A 23,153-nucleotide genomic window follows, 5' to 3' on the forward strand; every position below is an offset into this window, starting at 1 on the left:
GTACATAGCAAACTAACAGGTTTTTAAAGATGCTGCTACATCTAAGGGTGATTGGGTTGTTTCGCAGGAAGCTTGCCTCCTTCCCAGTGCAGATAGGGCGCTTTTGTGGGTCAGCTAGGGAACACAGTGAATACCGTATTTACTCGCATAATAGGCGCACTTTTTTTCCAGAAAATCCGGCTCAAAGTTCGGGGTGCGCCTATTACGCGGGGTAAAATTTCTGGAAAATTTTTCGACTCCCAGAATTGAACACACCGCGTAAACGCACTCGTGTACGGGCCGCACCCCGTTTTCGCGAAGAAAATGTTAAAAAAAAAAAGTCCGTGTAAGGGCCGCACCGAAACTTTCGGAATGCACGCGCCGAGGCCTCCGCGATCGGCTCCGGCTGCGCGCAACGGGCGCTTGATCGCGAAGGCCACACACGCGCACAGGAGCTTCCAGACGCCGCCCACGGAGGGCGCCCAAGGCCAAGCTAATCATCATCATCGTTTTCCTCCGCCGCGAGCTTTCGCTATCTAATCGCCATCAGCATCTCCAGCTCGTTTTTTTTTTTTGTTGTTGCTGTCAAGTGCCGGGATTTGCGGTAACGCGATAGTTATCGTGGTTTATGGCTTTGCGGCGGAGCATTGATGTTTTAGCTCGACGGGCAGGCACCTTAACAGCTACACGGCTGGGAGTTTGCTCTCGAACGCGGCAAGCGTGCGGCAGGTCGGAAAATACGACGTGGCCGAGAAGTGCCACGGCCGCTAGATACAAAGCGCAAAGCGAGGTGCGGCCGGCCACGTCGCACAGAAACAGCGTCTTGGGCCTAGTTCTCCGTGCGCCCGCCGCGGCGCCACTGCTCGGGGACAACTCATCGCAGGGAAACGCCGCAACAGCTGCGTCGGTGCGCCCGTTGCTCACTCCTTGAGGCGTAAACAGTGCGCTTTCTGGTTGCTCATTAAATACTGCATTTTTAAGTAGTCATTGAAAACGCCGATTATGTCACAATCACCGCAGCAGGTAGGAAGTGTATGCCTGAACGCTGTCCATAACGGCCGCCTATACGATGCACGACCGGGCGAGCGGCTGTACCTCAGGATGTTGCATTAATGCGCCTGAAGCTTTCGATCTACTTTTAAGGCGTAAGCCTTTTATGGCTCATGACTCGCCAGCGTGTCCATCCGTCCATGCGTCCGCGGCAGCTGTCATTAATGGTTACTTGAAAAGTCAGTAATGATAGTTAATGGCGTAGTAGTAGATGTACGAACAGTAATGATGATTAGTTAATGATACCCACTAAACGCGCACACTGCGCATGCGCAGTGCCCCATGCGCAATCCTCAGGTGGTTTAACAACGGCGCATGTGCACAGACGTCAAAAGTTTGCACAATGGTCGTATCACCCAGAGCTCTCTCAGGTGCTCTCTGAACGTTGATCGAGGAAGGATGCAGCCCGCGCGCGCTCCAATGTCGCCCGCTACGAAACGCGCTCGTGATGCCGTACGGAAGCGTTCAAGAGTCGCCAAACGATCTTTAACAGTCGCCAAGCAGAGGGCACCGACAGAGGCGGTTAAAGGCTTTCGCCTCTTCGCACTTTAGATCGTCAAAGAGCTCCCTGATTTTTATTCACTCCTCGCTACCCCATGTAGACGGTGAATGAGACGGACACGCACAGCTGGTCACACGCAGTAAATTTCCGCTTCGTGTCACGTCGAATTTTGGCTCTTATAGTATACACAAGTTATTGCAATTTATAAAAAAAGAAAAAAAAAACGATAATTATAGCTGAAGTTGTGGAACTTCATAAGCCCACCTGCAGCCGAGAAAACCACAAAGTACTTGACACTTTTATTGCATGGTCATACAAGAAAGCAAGGAACCATTCACTGACGAAGAACCTTCCTTGACCTTACTTTTTGTAGTCATTCTCTGTAAAATGCAAGGAACATGCCAGAGACCTGTCGCTTGGCGCCCACTTGTTCCTTTCCCTGACAGTCCTTGGCGAGCGATATTTTCAGCCACGCTTCTCGACGCTGTAGTTCAGAGGGAAACTCATGATATCTCACAGTTGACTGTTTTCTGGAGTTTGTGACGGACAGTGGCACACAGCAGATGCGCGGCATCGCGCCCCATACACGTCCCTGACCTGACCTCCACACACGCATGCACGAAAAGCCCAAAGAGTGCACGGCAGACACGAGGCAAACATTTATTCACGCGCACACGAAAAGTCCAAATCCAGCACCGCAGACGCGAGGCAAACGTGCTCACTCACGCGCACAGCAGAAAATCCAAAGAAAGCACTGCAGACATGAGGAACGTGAGTAGTAGTAGTAGTAGAGGTTTTTATTTTGCATTGAATATGGAAGGCAAACGCGGTTTTACACGACGCAAACGCGGTTTTACACGAGGCAAACGCGCTCGAACACGACGAAGCAAGGAGCGCTTCGGGAGTCCACTCCCGGGACCTGTCCCCGAACAGTGGCGCCCCCACCGAAAACAGCGGCCGCGACTGTAAACTCCGCCAGGACATGCTCGCCCATTGTCGGCGGCGCGACGTGGCTGGCCGCACCTCGCTTTGCGCTTTGCATCAAGCGGCCGTGGAAGTGCGGCAGTTGCGAATGCGGCGTCCCTAAATTTTCGTACGCGACTCCAAGCGCCGAGGTTTTCGCGGGCCTAAGTCGGGAACGTTTCCGGCTGGAAAGGAAGCTTTCCAAACAGACGTTTAAAGTGAGCATCCCTGAAAACTGTGTGCGGCTGTTCTACGCGATGTCGTTGTATGTGCTGTGGGTCCGCAGCAGCTGCGACGGCAGCAGCACTAGTAGGGACTAGTAGTCAGTTCAGCAAAAACTTTGTTAAAATAAAGATTGGGAAGCGGGGGGTGGCGGGGCATCGGCTTGCAATCGTGTAAATACAGTACTGATCACAGTGCCAAGTTCGGGGTGCGCCTATTATGCGCGGAAATAAAAAAATGATTTTTCGCGCCCTAACTAGGGGTGCGCCTATTATGCGAGTGCGCCTATTACGCGAGTAAATACGGTAATATGACTTGCAGCTGTGAGCTTCATACATAGTATGTACTCCATCTTTTTCATGCATACAGATTTTGCCACCAGTAATGTTTTTTTTTTTTTGATTTCATAGCATCATCACTGCGGGCCCTAATTTTCTGCGGTGGAAAATTCTAAATTCTGCGAAGTGACAACAGCGAATCGGCAGTATTCCGTAGGAGGCTTCTCGCGCATTAACACAAGCAGTCTTTTGTGAAGAAACGGTCGACCGCTTCGCGCCGGCGGCCGAAGGTCATTATAAAGTCTGCTTTTTCTCACAGCTCACAAGCCTAGTGGGTGAGCTCACTCTGGGTGTCTCAAATAATTACAAAAAAGAAATATTGCTCTGTATTCATGATTGGTTCCAAGTGAAATGAGAGGTGCTTTCTGAAGCAGATGATTTAAAAAAGAAAAAAAAAAAAAACTAGCATTATATTAGCACGAATACAGTAATATTGCTTTTGACAGGTTCCAGTGTTTTGACACCTTCAGTAGGCATGTGCTGGTGCATTGCTGCCAGAACAGCTGGGTTTGATGCTCCAGCTTGCTTGAGCGGATGGAGCAGCCAGCATTTGAGGGCATCATTGGATATTTTGGCAGATTATACGTTTCAGGAGAATACAGAATATTAAATTAATCACATTCCCATCATTCTAATAATCATACTGACGTCCACAAACACAATATCATCAAAAATAGTGTGGGGCTGCTAACACACTATTCCACTAAAAATGATAAAATCTTAGATTTATCGCGGAATCACGGCAAACTAGGGGCTTTATTCATCACATGCTTCTGCAAAACACAGTGGTTTCACAATCCTTCAGATTATTGTTTGGCAAACCCTAGTTTTTCAGTGTTACAATTTACAACCATTTGTGACTCTTTGTGTGAATTTTTTTACTTATGCTATTAGAAAATTGATTGTGAGAGTTAATCCCTGGAAGAAATGCTAGTTGATGGTCCTCATGATGCCGACCTCGATGGTCTGATCGAGTCTTCTGACAATCTGGTCATTCGGCAACACACAGAGGAGCAGACTGAGGTCACTTCCTGCACTCCCTGCACTAGTTCCGCGGCAGTTCCGCCAGCTGCAGCGTCAGTTCAGGCAGTTGGCACTGGCTGCTTCCAAAACGAATGGTTGAGTGCAGGCTTGCTAGTCTGCTAGCCTTGCCATCGTCACCAAATGGCAGCCAGCTGCATGCTGCCGACATCAGCGGCTGCCAAAATCCCGGTGCATGGGAAGAATTTTTGAGCAGCAAATCGCTGCGAAGTGTCTCCCTGATCCAGCCCCAGGAAATCGGGAGGTGTCAGTGAAAAGGTCTTGGCATGTATCCACAGATGATTCACGAGCATGTTCTGAAATGCTGCGACATGTCTGCTCTGGTTTGAGCAAAGATGCAGCCTTCACAAGGCTTGACCGTTTCTTAGTCGGCTGATTATCATCTTTGCAACAAGCCCTAACAAAATGGCTGAAAGAAAGCGCTGTGCTGACGGCGTCAGGGTGCAGGATGCTTGTTGGTGCCTCCGCTCAATGGCCTGCCAGTTTGACTGTTGGTCTCTTGCATTGGGAAGCTAACGAAATGGCTTTTCTTTAGCCCGGATATACTATTTAAGCAAACGAGTATATCTTTTGAATGGAAGTAATGGCCGCCACAGTGGCTCAGTGGTTATGACACTCAGCTGCTGACCCAAAAGACGTGGGTTTCATCCCAACCGCTGCGGTCAAATTTCAATGGCCGCCGCGGTGGCTCAGTGGCTATGGTGCTCGGCTGCTGGCCCGAAAGATGCAGGTTCGATCCCGGCTGCGGTGGCTGAATTTCTTTGGAGGAGAAATTCGAGGCCCGTGTACGGTGCGATGTCAGTGCTCATTAAAGAACCCCGGATGGTCGAAATTTCCGGAGCTCTTCACTATGGCGTCCCTCATAGCCCGAGTCACTTTGGGACGTAAGCCCCCTAAAACCAAAAACCAGAATTAATCGAAGTAAGGAGCTGCACCTGAGAGGGGTATTGATCAAACCACCACTGCCATCATCTCTTGCCGTGCGCAGTGTCTCACCACCTGGTGGTGACTTCTCGGACCCCGTCACGTCGGCCACCCTGGGTATTGTCCAAGTGTTTTGGGGCTTGGACAAGAAGCTGGCCCAGCGCAAGCACTTCCCGTCGGTCAACTGGCTCATCTCGTACAGCAAGTACACCAAGGCCCTGGACGACTACTACGAGAGGAACTTCCCCGAGTTTGTGGCACTCCGGACTAAAGTGAGTCCCCTTGCTTACGAGGCAGCAAACATACATTCTCAATGGAGAGACACCTGCTCCTTAATATGGAAGAATGGGGGAGAGCGTGCATTCCTTTTAGTAAAGCAAATATTGTGCATAGCAGATTACCGATATCCTCCAAGAGGAAAGCATGCAATGGTTGCATTTTACCAGTAGTTAACAGGCTTATAATTAAATTGGTAGCAGCTCGGTGGGCTGTGGAAAGAAGAAGAGTAAGGTTATGGAACAGGAATGTAGCACAATGAGTTAAGGAACAAGCATGATTTAGGACATCCTAGCTTAAAGCTGGATGAAGCAGTGTACATGGGCTGGGCATGCAGTTAGAGAACAAACAATCAGTAGTCTCTTAATTTAGCTGAGCAGATTCAAAGAAATGGTAAATGCATGAGGGGGAAATTTAGTCAGGTGTACATGTGAAGATTATGAAGTTTATAGGGATTGGGCCACACCTGGTACAGGACAAAGGTAATTGGAAGTCATTGGGGAGGCCCCCTTTGTACTGCAGTGGATGCAGCTGTGCTGATGAAACATCTCATATTTCTGGTTGCATTGCTGCTTCCCACATTAGAGGTAATCTAAACTACCCTCAAGTGGTTTCAAGGCACTCTTCAGTGAAGGTTTACTTGCAGAAATTTTCACATGTCCTATGTGTAATGATTTTTTTTTTCTGATTTTGCTGAGTCTACATTTTTATCTGTGACAGTGCTTGTATGCTTTGTGCCTGCCTGCGAGCATAGCAAGCCGTCCGTAGCTTTTAGTTAAAGGTGCACTGAAGAGGAATCTGAACTCTTCTTTTTGCCGCGTGAACTCAATCTACACGTTCCGAGCATTCTTAGAAACCTCGATTTATTGCCCTGTGTGGCCAATTTCCCTAATTAAATCGAATTAATGTCCGGCTCCCGCCTTTATTTTTTAATTCTGCCTCGTACGGTGGGTGGAGTTGACCAACGCTGGGAGTGCCTTTCACGCAGTCCCGTGGCGGCTTGCCGCTCTGCCATCGGCGGAGTAATACGTAGTAGTCCGTAGAAGCAAATAGTCCGCGCATATTTTTATTTCTGCGGGCTTATTTTGCGGTTATGTTATCTGCAAATGAAACTATTTATTCACGGAAACCTAACAAACAAAATGAAGCGAAAGCAAAGCCTCCACGGAGCTGGCTGAAGGGCACTCCACGCGTTGGTCGACTCCGCCCACCGTAAGAAGCAGAATTAAAAAAAAAAAGGCGGGAGCCGGACGTTAATTCGATTTAATTAGGGAAATCGGCCACACAGGGCAATAAGTCGCAGTTTCTAAGAATGCTAGGAACGTGTAGATCGAGTTAACGCGGCAAAAAGACGAGTTCAGATTCCTCTTCAGTGCACCTTTAAGTGCAACACTCTCATTTCTAATCTGCCAGCCCCATTGCTGCGGCTGCTGGGAGCCAGGAAAGATTTTGTGGAACTTTTTCCTAGTGAATTATGGAGCGGCAGCATTTTTTCTAAATTAGGGTGATGACTTGCTTTGCGCGCAGCGTGCAAATGAGCCTTATTGTGCAATCTAAACCCGTTTGAAGTATGCATATAGCATCTGAAAGTTCTTCTTAAGCTGTGTTTTGCCTGTTAAAAGTCACTTTTTAACGGAAATACAGTCGAACCCCGCAATAAAGAAACCACCGGGGAAGGAAAACCTTTTCGGTGTCGTGAGAATTTCGCTGTCACGAAAATGGACAAATAAGCACACCCATTACCTTCCAGAACCAAAATTTAATGAAAAAAGTCGCTTATTTGGCTCTGCTTGACATTGCTGTGCTGGGACTCCGACTTGTCGAATGAGTGTGCTGCTGCAGTTTTGCCCATTCTATGTTCCCGACTGGCTGATGTGCTGAAAAAATGTTGCAGATCACTACCTCAAACTTTCGTTAATGCGGGGCTGCTTTTTAAAAACCCTTCGCTGTTGAGAGGGGACAAATGCATTGAACCCTATGGCAGTTCGCCGGGGGCGCCAGAAATTTTCGTTGCCGCGAGAATTTCATTCTTGAGAGCTTTCGTTATTGAGGGATTCAACTGTACAATGAAATCTGGATACCTATAAGGAAATTGAGAAAAGTTCGCGATTTTTCACTACATGCTGTTTTCATGTTAACACTCGAAAGAACAATGCATCCACTAAACCAAAATGAGAAATAAATCTAGGTTGTAACCACTTAACAAACGTTCGCAGTAATCTTCAATACTTGAAATTGTTGAAAAAGAAACGTTTTGTGATCGCGTCGATAACACGACTGTAGCAGTAGGTGCCACCGCTAACTTGTGGGGAAAGATCGGGGGGGCGCATCGGAGGCACCTGCGTCTTTCTGCATGTTCAGTCTCTCGGTCTGTTCTGGTGTCGTTGCCCTATGAAACAGACTGTCCCCGCGTTCCTCCATCCTCGCTCCTAGCACGAGAATCACTTGAACACTGTGCGGCGGTGATGGGCACTTGTTGTTGTCCCCTGTCTTCTTTGCTACATCCTGTTATTTTACACTGCTTTTGAGCATGCATTGTTGCAGTGCCACTTAGTTGACAAGCGAAAACTGTAAGCTGTGGAGACTGCTGCTGTCGTAGACGTTCCTCTCATGGTAGTTCGTTTTAATGTTATAACTTTCACGTGTGTCGGCCGAATTTTATGTAATGCAGCACTAGCTAACAGGTTGTCGCCATAACGAGTTTGTTATATCACGCCCAGCCGCCGCAACACCTTAGTTACTTGGAGTCCACAAATACATGTACTTCAGTGGAAATTTTGTGCTATCGAGGAATTCTATACATGAAGATTTGTTGCATCCAGGTTTAATGTGTTGGATGTTTCTTTTCATTCCTGACGAGCACTTTCTAAAATACTCGTAAACAGCTGATGAGGAACACGTGCTCATAATTTTTGAAATAAGTCTTCTCTTTGGATCGAATACAGATGCATTATGATATATTGTGCATTCCTAATTACAGCGATGTCTCAGCTTTGTCAAAGCATGGGTCACACCATTCATAGTTTACTACATTTGTAAAATACTTCTTATTGACTTCTCCGTTTCGGTTGCTTTTTATGTAGAAACTTTGTAATGCTTTCATTTCCTGATTTCAGATGACATTTGCTTTTTACTGCCCTTTTGTTTGCGCTCATGGTGACTTCCTTTCTCTTCTGCAGTGCCAGCAAATCCTACAGGAGGAAGAAGACCTCTCTGAAATTGTCCAGCTTGTCGGAAAGGTAAAGTAGAATTCTGGGCTTGCTCATTATTTTGCTTGCTAATGCTAAAATGCTGGCAATGTACTGGCAAGGCGAAGCATTACAGCTTTTTGCCAGAGCATTTCTCACATTAGGTAGTGAGCCGTGAGTTTTCTTGGTAGCATAGTTCACAGTAGTTAGGCAAGTCTGCCAGCACAGGTTTTTTAGGTTCACTAAGCAATATTGCTGCTCTATAGGGTATTGCGGTATGAGCCCTTTAACAGGCAGTATTTTGCAAGTGACTAACAACACGTGGGAAAGAGAGAGCTTAAAATTATAGATTGTCCTATATACAGGGAGATAGTGCATGAGACGTCTCCAGTTTAAGCTGGCAAGGAACTGATTTTTAAAAACCCTAATTTTTTGTTGGAGGTTAGTTTGGTGCCCGAGGTGACCAGTTCTGCAGTGATTGCAATTAAAACAATGTAAACTATTAAGAATTAATTTATCAGTGGATGCATTATATTTAAGTGCCCCAATGCTAAAATAGTAAGTGCAATGGCGATAGTCCACTGGCCAAATTTAGGATAAAAATAAAATGTAGCACCAACTGAGAATTTGCTGAACAATGCTATTGCAGTCTTTACATGCTTTTTTGTTGAAAAAAGAATGGAAAACCGAATGGAGAAACGGAAAAAGAAATAAAAATTATTTTGCCCCACCTGCATTGCTTAAGGCACAATAGGCAGTTGTGTCCGGGGCTTCTGTGCTAATACCGTATTTACTCGCATAATGATTGCACTCGCGTAATGATCGCACCCCCGAATTTTGTTGGCAAAATTGAGTTTTTTTTTATTCCCCGCGTAATGGTCGCACTCCGAACTTGCCGTGGCAATTTGTTGACGATGTCGAGTCTAGCCGACGATGATCGTACTTGCTATCTGTCTGACAGATGGCACGTGCAGATTACCATCTTGCTCTGTCAGCATTGCAGCGGCAGCCACCTGTTGGTTGACCTGCGGTCACACGGGCAGTCTAAATGCGGTTATGCTTAACCGCGGATACCAAACTTAACTGCGGTTATCTCGAATCACGGTTTGCTGTTGTCGCAAGTCTTGCCACCGTTCTGGGTTGCGGTGCAACGAACGAAGTGACGCAGTGACCCGGCTAAACGTTCTCGCAAATAATAAGCCCTGGGATACGGGAACGTCAAAAATGAATCCTCCTTGAGGATCATGGGCCTGTACCGAGTTGCTGGTAGGAGTAATAACTGTGATACAAGCTAGTGTTACGTTCGCAGCCGCCTAGCAGCTGCCGCCGTTGCAGCGCGAGTGACCCGATTTGCTTGGCCAGCTCCGCTGCTAAGGCGTCGCTGAAATCGATCGTATATATTTCTTTTAATATGAAACAATGAGGTTGTCAGTAAGGCAGCGCCATAAGTAGAACATTCATTATAGCGTTGGTGTATTCAAAAGCGGCGTCCACTGTGGCTTCGATATGAAACAAGTTAGGCCTAGCGGCGACTAAGGAGTACAGAGCGCCGTCATCCGCTGCGCTCGCGGGCAGCATCATTGCGGTAAGCGCGCGCAATCCAGTGCTCCGAGCGTTGCGAACGTGTCACCTAAGTACATCAACGATGCGGCAGGGACCAGACATTTTTCGGCGTAACGGCGGTAAAATGCGTAGCTTGAGCGCCGCGGGACGTTGCTGTTGTACGCTGTTGCCGCGCTATCGGACGAAATCGAAGGCCGCATAAAAGCGCCGTTGCGCAGCACTATACACACTGCCTATTTTGATGCGTTGCTCTTTGAACGTGATTTAGTGCGAAGAAAGTACGTTCTTGAAGTGGGCCAGCTCTTGCGCTTTTCGCACTCTACCTTCCCGGAGCCTAGATCGCCGAGATCGCTTCGCGATGACCGCGTTTAGCGGCGTAACCGTGGGTAGCGCGCCCATGTGATAAGGGTTGTCTGCTTGCGACTTGTTTGCGTTTTCGGTGCTCAAAAATTTTTTGTAAAAAATTTACCCCGCATAATGATCGCACCCCTAAATTTGCGTCAATTTTTAGAAAAAAAAAGTGCGGTCATTAATGTGAGTAAATACGGTAATGCGTTCTGATATGCTTTTTCTATGTATGCATGCTTACAAAGGTACTGATGTTTGCCGCTGTTAAATTCATTAAATGACAAGCATAGTGGAAGGCATGCTGAAAGAAATGACTATTTGCTGGAAAGATGCAAGGTGTTGTGGAGAGGAGCTCAGCAACAACCTGTGGTCATGCAGTACATCTATAACGTGTCGCACAGCTGAATGCACGTTCTCGTCATGTTTGAGGCACTGCAAAAACTGAAAGGGATATGTGAGGCAGTGAATGTGACAGCGAAAGATAGCCAGCAACAAGATAAAAAAACGCCTTGGCGGGAAGTTCACTCTACAGATTACTGGCAGAGGTGCTATACATGCATTAAAAATAAATGTTTGTGCTATGCCGCACAATGCGACAACTCACCACGTGCGACCGAAACAGTATCAGTAAAAGGAAGCAGCATTGCACATGTGCCGCCCCCTCTTAACCTCTTCCTGCCCTGTCTCTTCTCTCCTTGTCTTCCTACTCTCTCATCTCCCTCACACTCCTTCGTTGTGTGGGTGCACAATGTCGCGGGTCTGGAGATTGGTGCCATTGACAGCTGTCGCTGTAAAAGAAAAGAATGTGAAATCCTGGAAGCACTCGCTTGGCTGGAAAGCAGGGAGATGCGTGTGTGAAAGCGTGGTGTCTCTTCCACTCATTTATCCAGGCATCCCTGGCAGAAACAGACAAGATAACGCTGGAGGTTGCGCGACTTCTGAAGGACGACTTCCTGCAGCAGAACAGTTACACACCGTACGACCGCTTCTGCCCCTTCTACAAGTCGGTGGGCATGCTGCGAAACATGATTGGCCTGTATGACCTGGCCAGGGCTGCGGTGGAGTCAACAGCCCAGAGTGAGAACCGCATCACCTGGACCATCATCAAGGAGGCCCTGGGCGATCTCCTCTACCAGCTCAGCAGCATGAAGTTTAAGGTGAGCGTAGGGGTTCATGGCGATCGCCCATCTTGTCTGTTGCACAGTGAGGTGCTTTGCATTTCACCTTCACATCTCTCGCATGTACTAAAGTGCATCTGCTACCATAAGTCTGTGGGATGTGGCTTTGGTGAAGAAATTTAATTCCCTTGCATCTGGGGTGCATTCCTCAAGGTTTAGTGGTGCACTGTGTAGTTTGCTCACCCAGAGTTAGGCTTTATACATCTCTTCCAGGCTGTGTGCTGATACTCCCTCTAATATTGCATTCCATAAAGCTTTTAATGTGGGTGTACACCCTTTGACAAAAGTTTGGAGCCCAGGGAGGTTTGATTTTGGGACATGCCACGTGGCTCGTTATGCATTCCTAGCATTCTAGGCATGTGTGAATATTCGACAATTTCGAATTTTCGGTCGAACAATAAAGTAATAATAATAATAAAGGATTCAATTTGATTCAAATGTTTGGTATTCAAAATCTAGAAGTATTCGTCTCAAGTAACATTTCTGGAACTTTTGCTGCTTGTGGTTTCGTTTCAGTGTACCTCCTCCAGGGTAGCACTGCGGAGCATGTGCAATTAAAGCCCCGACTGAGCTAAGGGGCTACAGACGCGTCGTGCAGATTTGTACCTGCCACGTGTCTGTGGCCATGTTAACCACGGTGCGCATGCGTTGGAACTGGCACGGCGGTGTACATCAGTAGAGAAATTTAGCATAGCGCGATCCACTCGTGCACACTGCCAGTGTGCGTGTGCTAATTGGTCCTAATGGGGAAGGCGTGCAATCAGCTGGCCGGTGCCTTGTGGCATCCTCAGGGTGATTGGCTCATGTGCAGTGGCTCCCCACGGAAGGGTATCGCGCCATCTCTCTAATCAGAGGACGCTTGGCTTCCTCGACTTCCAGAGAATGAGTGTGAGCTGACTGCGCCTTCTGCAGCCGCTCCTCTCCACGGCAAATTCGCTAAACAAGGGTGACGGTGCGAGCAGGAAAGGAGCTAGCATGAGAGACATGGAGAATGATGCTCCTTTCAGACGCCTGACTCAGGGTGGCGCTGGGCACGCAATGCGTATGCATAGCAGGTGTAATAGAGTCGCTGCTTAAAAGCAACAGCTGCACAATGATGCACTCACAATTGAGAGGAGCAGTTGGTGGCCCCACGTATAGGCCTCATGCCGACAGATACGTCATCACCGCATTTGGATCAGCTCTCCCAATTTCTGATGGCCATTTTTGCAGAAAGTCGACACAGCTTCTGTGAGTTGTTTGACAAAGCTTCAGTGCATTATCTTTTTAAGCATGAAATGCTTTTAGCGCCCGTTGTCGGCAGTGTGGTGACGTCACGCCGAGACCGAGAGCCATCATCCGGGCACTGAAATCCACTCATCCGGGCACTGAATTCCAGTCATCCGGGCTCTGAAACGAGAACATCCGGGCACCGTACGAGACTTAATGAGACTCTCTAAGCCTTCCTACGCGACCGGCATGCAAGCGCCGGTTGGTCTCCAAAGGAGTCACAAAAAATAACTGCTGCCAGTGCCTTCTCAATGTTTATCAAGATATCAGTCGAGCTGTGCGTTTGATAATGCACGGAATTATAATTTCCGCTTTCTAATAACGCGTGCAAAAAGCGCATAAATTCCACGATACATTTCGTTGTCATTTGTGATCTCTTAGGGGCTTCGTGCATCCACAGGTGCACAGGGGCCCAGGGGAGAAGCGCTGTGTTCAAAGGGCAAGGCATCGCCGAACTGGTGGTGGCTTCCTCCCTTCCTGTACAGTGCGGTTCGGGTGTCCACCGAGATTACATTAGGCCCGTAAACATTTCATGCTTACTCTACTCTCGGTTACGGGAGAGGCAGAGATTTTTCATTTAACGGCCTTGTGGTTTCGAAAAATGCATGATTTTTAAAATGCCTCTTGTGCGGTTCACCCTTTTTTTTATGTGTGCCACAAGTATGCAAAATATTTGCTTCAAATTATTCGAAGAAAATTGCTGTTCGCTTCGAATTTGCTTCGAACTAAAAACCACTATTCACGCTTGCCTACGGCATTCCAAATCTCTTTAAGTGAACTCTGGTTCTCTCTAAAGATCAGACGCTAAAGAACAGCTTGTCCTTGATGTGGAGGGAAATTCAGTTTTATTTTGAATCTTGAGTTTCACACGATGTGTTAGAAGAGGTGTCAAGCACTCTTGATAATTGACTGCAAGGACGAAAATCTGTTTTAATAGACCCTTTAGAAAATTCAGTCTGGCAACTCGGCAGGCATCATCATCAGCAACTTTCGTCGGCGCCGGGCGCCATATTTTGGGCACCTTTGGCTGGATTGCACTAGTTTCCATCTTGTGGCATGTCTGGTTGCATTTGTGAAAGCGATGGCGGAAAATTTGCAGTGGTCGAGGGACCTGATTGTCATCCCGGGCGGATTTTCGGAAAGGCTTTTGGACTCCTATCGTCCGGCCGCACCTCTCAGCGAAGCTACAAGCCGGTATCACTGCGATCCGTCGACAGTGCGCGTTGCCATGTCACCCTGCAGGTCCAATCTACTGTCGATAAAGGAGGGCTAACAACACTTGGACCGGACTCGACTACGAGCAGGCGCACTGCAGGGCGAAATGCGTGTGGATCCGGATACGGGCGCTCGATCAGCAGTGCCGGTGCGCTAGCCGTCGGTGCGAAATCAGTTGCGTTGTAGTTGTTCACCATCTAGGCCTAGCGACGACTAGGGCAGTCGGGGACCAGCGCGCAGTTCGCCGCCCGGCGTTGCCGCAGGCGGTGTCGTTGCCGAAAGCTCCACTCTAGCACAGGCATGATGTCGTTGCTAGAATCTAGCAAGCATCCTTTCTGGTAGCATGGCTGTTTTGTATTTTCTTGTGCGAACGTGAAGTAAGCCGAGCCTGCCGGCCGGCCAGCCTGGATCCCGTCCGCCGGCGTTATAAAAACGAGCTAATGAGTGTTCTCGACGTAAATAATAAACCCTAGGATAGGGAAATGAGAAAATATATCATTTTTCTGGGTCATTGGTCAATACTGAGTTGCTGGTAAAAGTGACAACTGTGGTACGAGCGAATTTGTTGCGAGAACTGCCTCGAAGCTGCCGCTGGCCCGACGCCGGGGTCCGGCTCGACTGGCTCTCGCTAGCTCCGCTGCTGAAGGCGCCGTAGAAATTGACCATACTATTATTTTATTGTGAGATGATGCTGTTGACAGCAAAGCGGAGTGAAGAATAGGCCTTCAATCATAGTGCAGGCGACTTCCGAAGCGCCGGGCCCTGCCGCTTCGATGCGAAGCAGCCTATAGGCCTAGCGACGACCACGGCAGACAGGCAGCCGCAGAGCTCTTCGCCCGGAGCGCCCGCGAGCGGTGCCGTTGCCGAAAGCTCGCAACATCAGCTGGCATGCTTTGTCGCCGCTCGAGTATAGCTGGCAGTCTTTCTGATAACAAGGCGATGCCGTTTTTTCTTGCAATATTTGTACACCAAGCCAAGCAGCGCTCAGGCACTGCTGTGCTGCAACGAAGTGCGACACCGGTTGTGGGCTGAGCTTGAGCAGAGCGGCGCATTGCCGCTGCGTGTGTCCCTGCTTGCTGTGGTGTGGCAGTTCGGAAGCGGCGACCGGAGCGTGTTGCCAGACATGTGTCTCCTGCCTTAGCCAGAGTGCATAGGCCCTGACCGAACGAAAACACAAAGCTGCTGCTGCTGCACTCCGCCTATGTCGCCGTCGTTTGTTGCATGCTCGCAACGGAGAGAACGACGGCGCTCCTCGCCGCGCCGCATGGTCGTGCTCTTTTTCGCGCACACGGAACTCTCTATGAATGGACGTGGATGCTTGAAAATCCAAAACAAGCGCGTTTGAGCTACGTTTTGATTTTGTGACTCGCCGAAACAGTCGCCAGCATCGGAATGCATGTCCTCGAGTGCGCCGAAGGTGGCACCTTTATTTTTGTGCTCACTATACAGCGGAGCGGATACACGGTAGAAGGAACTTTTCGCTGCTCTTTCAATACTTATATCATTTATTTTAATGTGAAAATGAACAGGTCACGGACGAGAAGAAAGAAGCATGCAGCTGCTCCGTGCGCTCCGTGCTCTGGAAACACAGCTTGTTTCCGTGCGCGCCTTTTCGCCGCGCTGGCTGCAGAAAGGCACACAGCAGCATGCCGGCATCGCGACTATAGCTTGGTGCAAAGAGCCAATGTCAAGGAACATGGCTAGGACACAGAAACAAGAAAATTGAGCTTATTGTGGCTTCGCCGGGCGCCGTACTTTTCAATCTGACCCGAGCGCATACCAGCAGGCGTATGCCCAAGTAATGGCGGAGGTACCGCAGTTTGCGCACCACACACCAGATGGCGCTGAATTTTCTAAAGGGTCTATTGTGGTTAGTTCAAATAAGTTAATATTTAAAATATTTCACTCTATTTAGTACTGTGCTATATTTATTGTTCTTCTCAGTTAATGACTACTAATTAACTAATTTATTAATGTGGTAGCATTAAAAGCTGCATCGGGACACAGTGTGTCGTCAGTCATAGAATTCGCCCGTTGGCCAGAGCGAAGTGATGTCACCAGACCAGAAGTGACATCATTTCTAATAGAGGAATCAACAACTTCGAATGCTATCACATTACTAATGCATAAGGCAATTGGGTGTACATGTGAATTTTTAATTACTCTAAGTTCTTTTATTTATGCACAGGCATTAATAATGGTTGCAAGTAGTGTACTGGTGTATACAGGGTTGTCATGCTTTGCCTGATGCTGAGTGTTGACTGCATTCAAGCTAATGTGATTCTGTACTCTGTTGGATTTCAGGATCCTATGGTGGACGGGGAGAAGAAGATCCGGCAGGACTTTGAGGAGCTCTTTGAGAACATCCAGCAGGCATTCCGCAACTTGGAGGACTGAGGAGTAGCGCTTTCCTCGCCAGCACTGCCAAGGAGCCAAAGAACTGTTGTCGATCGCTTGGCCCTGTCACGCTTCTGGTGTTTCTTCAACCTCATTCCAAGTAGACTCGTCCTGTAACTGTGTCCAAGGGTTCGCGCACGTACGAGGGAGACAGTCTGTGTATTAGATGTTAGTGGCCTGCCTTAGCAGAGCAGAAAGGGCTGTGAGCAGCAATACCATTTTTTTGTTTTTGTTTTTCCTAATTTTATTTCAGTGCTCAGCCTTCTGTACATATGTTTCTCAATCTTTTGTTTGCTCATTTTTGTTTCTTAAGTAAACCAGCCTTGGCGCGCTTTTATGGATTCACTTTTGTTACCTCATGTAATAATGCAATGGCCTTTCTGTGGTGGCACTGAAGTGATATATTTGGACCCTTCCATTTTTTTTTATCGGTGTCTGATATAATGGAGGTGTCAAGAATAAAGTCTAAATGTGAATGTTGCAAATCTGTGGTTCTTGTTTGGGACATCTTTGGAGCTTGCCACGGCAGGCCTGGTCCAAGAATGTGGCACATCATTTCTGTGCAATCCAGTGGTGCAACTTACTTTAGTTGCCAGGTGTCAGTTGCGGTAAGCAATGTTCCTGTGTGGACATCATGGTAGGAAAACAGCCTTGCAGGTGGTGAGTGTGTATTCAAGTTCTGAAATAGGCTGAAATGTTTAATTTTGCCTTCAAAATTATCACCCATGATCCATAGTCAAGGCATCATATAGTAGATATGCAAGAGCAAGAAGTGAAATAAGCGTTAAGAATGGAATGACAATAAAGGAGGTACTCGGCAAGAGATCTTTGTGAAAGCCTTGCGATGGTCTTAGTGTGCAAGTTGAGAAGTCTTGAGTGACCTTGTTTCTTTCCCTCTATCTCTTACTAGTGGTTTAATGATATAGTTTGACTTATTGCTCAGATTTTAGTCGGTGATATATGTGCAGCTATGTGTATAAGTATGTAGTGCCAGTACTGACAGCTGTAACATGCAAGCTGCTGTGATTGCTCGGTGGTTATGGTGCTCGGTGGCCGACCTGAAGAACGCGGGTTCGGTCTCGGCAGCGGCGGTGGTATTTCTGTGAGAACCCCAGGTGGTCAAAATTTTCCGGAGCCCTCCACTATGGCATCCCTCATAGCCTGAGTCGCTATGGGACATCAAACCGTATAAGCCAAGCCTAATCCAAGCGTGTTCTAGCATGTGTAAAAATAAGGAACGGAAATTGTTAAATCATATTGCCCATTCATTATATGTAACGAATGTTCCAGAAGTAGGGTGAAGAACACAGCTCAGTTCAGAATTTCTCTTGCTGTGCATTATAAGAAACGAACATTTCTGAAAATAGAACAGCACTGCTACTGTATTGGCTAGGCACTTTTAATACAGCCTCAGTAAGTACCTGTGGAATTCGAATTCTGTTATGTGTACATCTCTTCAGAGGGCTTTTTTAGGTGCTAATTTTATATGTTCAGGTGATGTATTATATCTTTGCTTCTATTGTGATGGTATAAACTGGCATTGTACTTTCCAAAAATGCATCTTGAGGTTTGTAAGGTGTTGTTGTGGAGGGTTGCAGTAAGTGAACTGTCGTTGATATGTCATACAAAAATTTGAAAAAAACATCAGGAAAAATGTATCAACCAAACTGCCTGGATTTGAAAAAAACGCCTGAATGAAGTTCCAAGGGCATTTATTGACAGTTTCACTTGATAAATTAGTCAATTTGCATTTCTTGGCATGATATATGAAGAGCTGTATTAATGTTTTCAGAATTCAGTCCGCATTTGTGTTGTCCTTAGTGCGGAAGAAACTGCAACACAGAATGGTCTGTGGGTGGCAGTGGCGAGCCGAGATCTCTTTCACGTTTTTGGCACCGTGGAGAAGCCGCCGCGACGGCTGACTGTCGCAGCGTTTCATTTTTTCTCTTCATGCTGCATTCCACAGACCCAGCCCAGTCGTATGTGAGCGCAGAGTTGTAGGTACCAGATGCTTCACCCCGTGCCTATAGGCGCTGCGAAGAAACTCCTCCGTTTCTCATGTCATGTCTCCGTGGGACGGGCCCTCTCGTATGTTAGCGCATATTTCTTTTTCTTTCTGTGCTTCACCCTTTTGCACCGGGGCAATACAGAGAAACCACCGTGGATGGTGAGTGCGCTGCACTCCGGCACTCCATTTTGCATGTCCCCAGTTTTGCCCCTCTTGTATAATAATAATAATAATAATAATAATAATAATAATAATAATAATAATAATAATAATAGTTTGTTTATTTTCAAAGAACATAATTTAGATTCAAGCCTGCCTAAGCCAAAGAAGGCTTGAGAGGCAGTGCCTGGCAGTTGGCGACGACAAAACATGCAAATGTTGTATGTTTGTGTGCAAACATACGAAACATGTATGTTTGCACAAGTGCAGTTGATTGCTAAACTCGATCATCATCATCAGCAGCCTGACATGCCCACTGCAGGGCAAAGGCCTCTTCCAAATCTCTCTAGTTGAACCGGTCCTGTGCCGTAAACTTCCTAATCTCCTCTGACGCCCCCTGCTATGCTTGCCTTCTCTTGTCATCCAGTATGTTACCCTCAGCGACCATCGGTTATCTTGCCTTTGCATTGCGCTAAATTATTAAAACTTGAGAAATACACCAACCAATATTTATTTTCAGCCCAGTGTTTCGGGACCAGCTTGGTCGCTTCTTTAGGGTTACTGAGAGGTAATCAAGTTGCAGCAGGGAGCGGCCTTCACTTTTCCTTTGTTATCTCATGGTGAAGGCCATTAATATTCACGGAGGGGAGTGTTTCTGGAGTCCCTTTACCGCCGCCTTTTTCATCTTTTATTTCGAACCCAACTTGAGGACTTCCACCGGAATTCGCAAGAAATTCTCAACATTTTGAATTTAGTAGCCAGAAAATCATGTTATCCGGGACCACATTAACCAGTAGAAAACTATAACTTTATAGGGATATTTTTACTCCCTGTAATTTTGAGCGTATAAACTGGGAAATTGTACAAACAGGAAATGTATCAACGATGTTCTACTTAAAGCCTACTTGGATTGATAAAAGCAGGATGCCACCCGAAGTCCACGGCACAACATGGGAATTTGTAATGTATTCCCTGTCATGTTAATATTGTCGAACAGCTTAATTGTGTACTATTTACAATCATCCTGACCAAGAGATGATGACATCTTCATTTATCTGGATAGAGTGCTGCGGCCTAGGATGGAAGTGTGCGCAATTGCAGTCCACTCGATGGCATTGCTTATCTCTTCAACGATAATCCACAGTTCTTTTTTTTTGTGTGTGACCTCATTGGTGCTTTCTGCAGTGTGTTAATGTATAGAGAAAGGTAAAAAACTTCAGTTGTTTTCAGAACAATGTTTAAACAATCCCAAAAGAAGGAGACGAGTTGTAAGACGTGTCAACTTCCTTTGGGTTTGGTTTTGGGTGTGTCACACTAAAAGCACTTATTTCTCGTTTTCTCATTGCTGCAGAAGGCATCGCACAGGCCAGAGTAATAGCAGCTTGGGTGCTGAGCAAGGAAAAGTGCATGCATTCTTGAATTGCATTGAGCTCCAGCTTGAAGTTACAGGAAACAATTGACGTTACTTAGCTGGAAATGTAGAAAATACTACTGAACTAGACTTGGCAGGTAAGCTCGTTCAATGAAATGAACAATGAGACTTTTTGTCCTTGATTGACTCAAATGTATCTTGCAGGAAATTTGCAGCCATGTGAGTTCTAATAGCTCAAGTGCATTAGTCAGAATATTTGCAGCGACTTTGTTATCACTGAAAAGTTGTGTATGGGGCAACTTGTGCCTCTCGTCTGAGATGGAGGTCATGGCTTGATGCATTCAATGTCCGTTCCAACTGCTGCTGGCTTAGTGCTATCGAACCTTCCCTCGTCAGTGCTATTGAAGTTGCGAGGCGCCCATTTCCTGTAATTTTAAACATCAGTTGACTGCTTTCCTTATTTCACAAAGATGTAGAATCGTTCCTGCCACTTTTTCTGTTTTTTAGAAGATACGTTCGGCGTACTTTGGGCTTTTTTTTCTTCTAAAGACGAAGGCCCTTAGTTACAAAAACTTCCTATGGACATCTGTGCGTGACAGTCGCTAAGGTACTTCGAGGTGTTCCTTGATTCCATGTATTTAGTTTAGCACGTATTTTTGAGGGAGTGCCGTATTGCCACGTCAGCAACCATGGCCACTCCACTCTTCGTCTGCTCGTGAGAAAATGCGAAGCTCGAGCTGATACATTAGGCGCTCTAGAAGAACGCCTATTGTATCAGCTATTGCATCCTGGGCTATTGTTTGTTTCTTTTCGAAACTCTTTTTAATGCGCGAAATGACTGTTCGTCATATTAAACGCTGTCTTCTTCAAAACTTACGTTCCATGCACAGGCTGCTGCGCGACTGTAAAACGCGAGTTCAAGCGGTTTTACATTTTTTTATGACCTTCTAAGTATAGGCGAGTGCTTGAATCGAAGCGAATTTGCATTTCCTACTTCACTTTCTTCTTTCCTCCTAAAATATAAGGCCACCAAAACACGGGTTTGCATACGATCTCTGTGTGATCAATTTCAAGTCAGTACGCTGCAATTGCTAGTGTTTTCGAAGGAATGTGGCAGGCCGCTATTCTCTTGCAAGATTGTAAACACATCAACAGTCTCAAGCAAATCAGTGCCATATTAGTGAACCCAAAGCCGCATGCATGAACAGTCAGTGTTCGACAGCCTTCACATTCAGAAAAAAAAAAAAACTACCTATGGTAGTTGGGGTGTTCCTTTCATCACACTAATAAACGCTCGCGCTCGCACTGACAGGCAGATCTAAGTTCCCAGGTTTTGCTCAAATGTCTGCCTTCTGGCAGTACAGTGCATATGACTCACTTTGCCCCACCACAGAAAGAACCCGCCCCCCTTTCTGCTTCAAAGCTCAGAAGAACGGGGCTTTTGTGTCGGCCCACGAACTCCTAATGGCACTTAACTGGTATTTATTCAAACAATGGTAGATCATCTGCGCACCTTCATCTACTTAAGGAGCACTATAGAAAACATTTTCCGTTAATCCTGTATAATATCCTGTCTAATTTCTCATGCAATTCTTCCTTTTGCAGACGTTTGAGGTATTCAGTTGATAAATAAATACGCATAGCCACGCTTTGCCCCCTGTAAAGCGTGCATTTCTGCATTAGGCTTCTGCATGAAGGAAAGCTAACGCAAATAATGTTAGGGTTGGGAGTCGAGAAGAGCTGCTTAGCGGCAGTAAAGTATAAAGCGAAAAAAAAAAAACGATGAGATGCTAACCAAACACTACTGCGTCCACATGCAAGTAGACTAAAGGGATGAAGGCTAAAAGCATGACAAAAGTGGAGTGCAAGTGATGGCGCACACGAGCGGAAAAATGCTCTCGAAGATCAAAGGAGGTGGCCGGGGAATGTGGAGCTAATGCGCTGCAATAGCATTCTGGTTCCTCTCTGTTGCGCTACCATGGCTCGAGGATTAGTCCCCAGGGGACAGCGCAGAAACAAACAGCGCTGCGAAAGCGCACTTTATTTGCGGTCTCCAGACGAAAGGGACGGGTGGGATAAGCACTTGCCAACTGCATCGAATACAGCTAGCTCGCCTGACGTCTTCGTGAACGATTACTTAGGCTTGTAAACATATCAGGGGCTTTCCTAAAAAGTACTCTACACCCATTAAAAACAAAGTGGGATGGTGCTGATTTTGAACAATTAGATCATAAACAATTAACTCAGCTGCCACTTTCGAAACACTCACGAAGCTGGAACTATAGTGTCCCTAATCCGCTGTGGCACGGCACCGGTCTGTACGCATAGCTTCCCCTAATAGTGTTACTATCCATAGTCGTGAAGTGTATTTTTCTTTCGCCGGCTTTGCTGACTGCATTTGCCGAACAGGAAGACGGGAGCTAATACCGCACGTGTCGAAGGTCTGCTATGCGAGAGCATGCGCGTCGTATTTGTCTGTGCCAGGTTTTAACCTTGGCGACAGGACCTCTCACCTGTGGCTTGAAGGAGCCTTCACAAATGCCAATCCGTTTTTGATTGGAATGGCTCCTGCGCACTCAGTGTGCGACAGCTGGTATATTAACTCTATTAAGTGCGATGATTAAGCATGCAAGATGGTCGTAGAGCATCTCTCCCTATCCACTTTCGCTGCTCCGCCGTCCAGTAAAGTGCTTGTGCCGCGTTGAGACGATTTCGCGTCTGACGGTTTACGAAGGCGAGAAACCTGAATATGACTTCATATTTAATTAGCACGCGAAGCCAGTCGAGGGCAGTCGATCGACGCACTTGAAGTCGACCGGCCTGAGCGACCGTTTTCACTCTGCATACTCGCATGAAAGTGCGCTACCCTTGCTCTCCTCTGTATATATAATTCCCCCCACCCCTCTTTTTTTGTTTTGTTCCCGTCCTTCCGTGGAACAGCGGCTTTGGCTCAGTGGCTTTGGCGTTCGGTTGCTAATGCAAAAGTGGCGTGTTTGATCCGGAGAAGCACAGAAACGTGCCTTTAGTTGCTGTGCGATATCAGCGCACATATAAAAAAAAAAAAAAAAAACAGATGGGCGAAATTGGTTTGGTTTGCTTTGTGGGATTTAACGTCCAAAAGCGACTCAGGCCATGAGGGACGCCGAAGTGGAGGGCTCCGG

The 23,153-nt window shown here is 47.0% G+C and overlaps 1 protein-coding gene across 1 annotated transcript in view; it reads left to right on the forward strand.

Moving 5' to 3' along the window:
• The window catches only part of LOC149340726 (V-type proton ATPase catalytic subunit A-like), a 29,213-nt gene extending 12,275 nt beyond the window's left edge, over window positions 1–16,938 (forward strand). Inside the window, exons 11-14 of the mRNA XM_089549566.1 lie at window positions 5,084–5,291; window positions 8,475–8,534; window positions 11,285–11,551; window positions 16,361–16,938. Coding sequence (XP_089405692.1) covers window positions 5,084–5,291; window positions 8,475–8,534; window positions 11,285–11,551; window positions 16,361–16,453 — 628 coding nt within the window. The 3' untranslated portion in view covers window positions 16,454–16,938. The remainder of the gene's footprint in view (window positions 1–5,083; window positions 5,292–8,474; window positions 8,535–11,284; window positions 11,552–16,360) is intronic.
• Window positions 16,939–23,153: the final 6,215 nt, after the last annotated feature.

This window comes from Amblyomma mixtum, chromosome 6 (assembly GCF_055824585.1).
Source record: "Amblyomma mixtum isolate Tamu chromosome 6, ASM5582458v1, whole genome shotgun sequence".
Taxonomy (NCBI): domain Eukaryota; kingdom Metazoa; phylum Arthropoda; class Arachnida; order Ixodida; family Ixodidae; genus Amblyomma; species Amblyomma mixtum.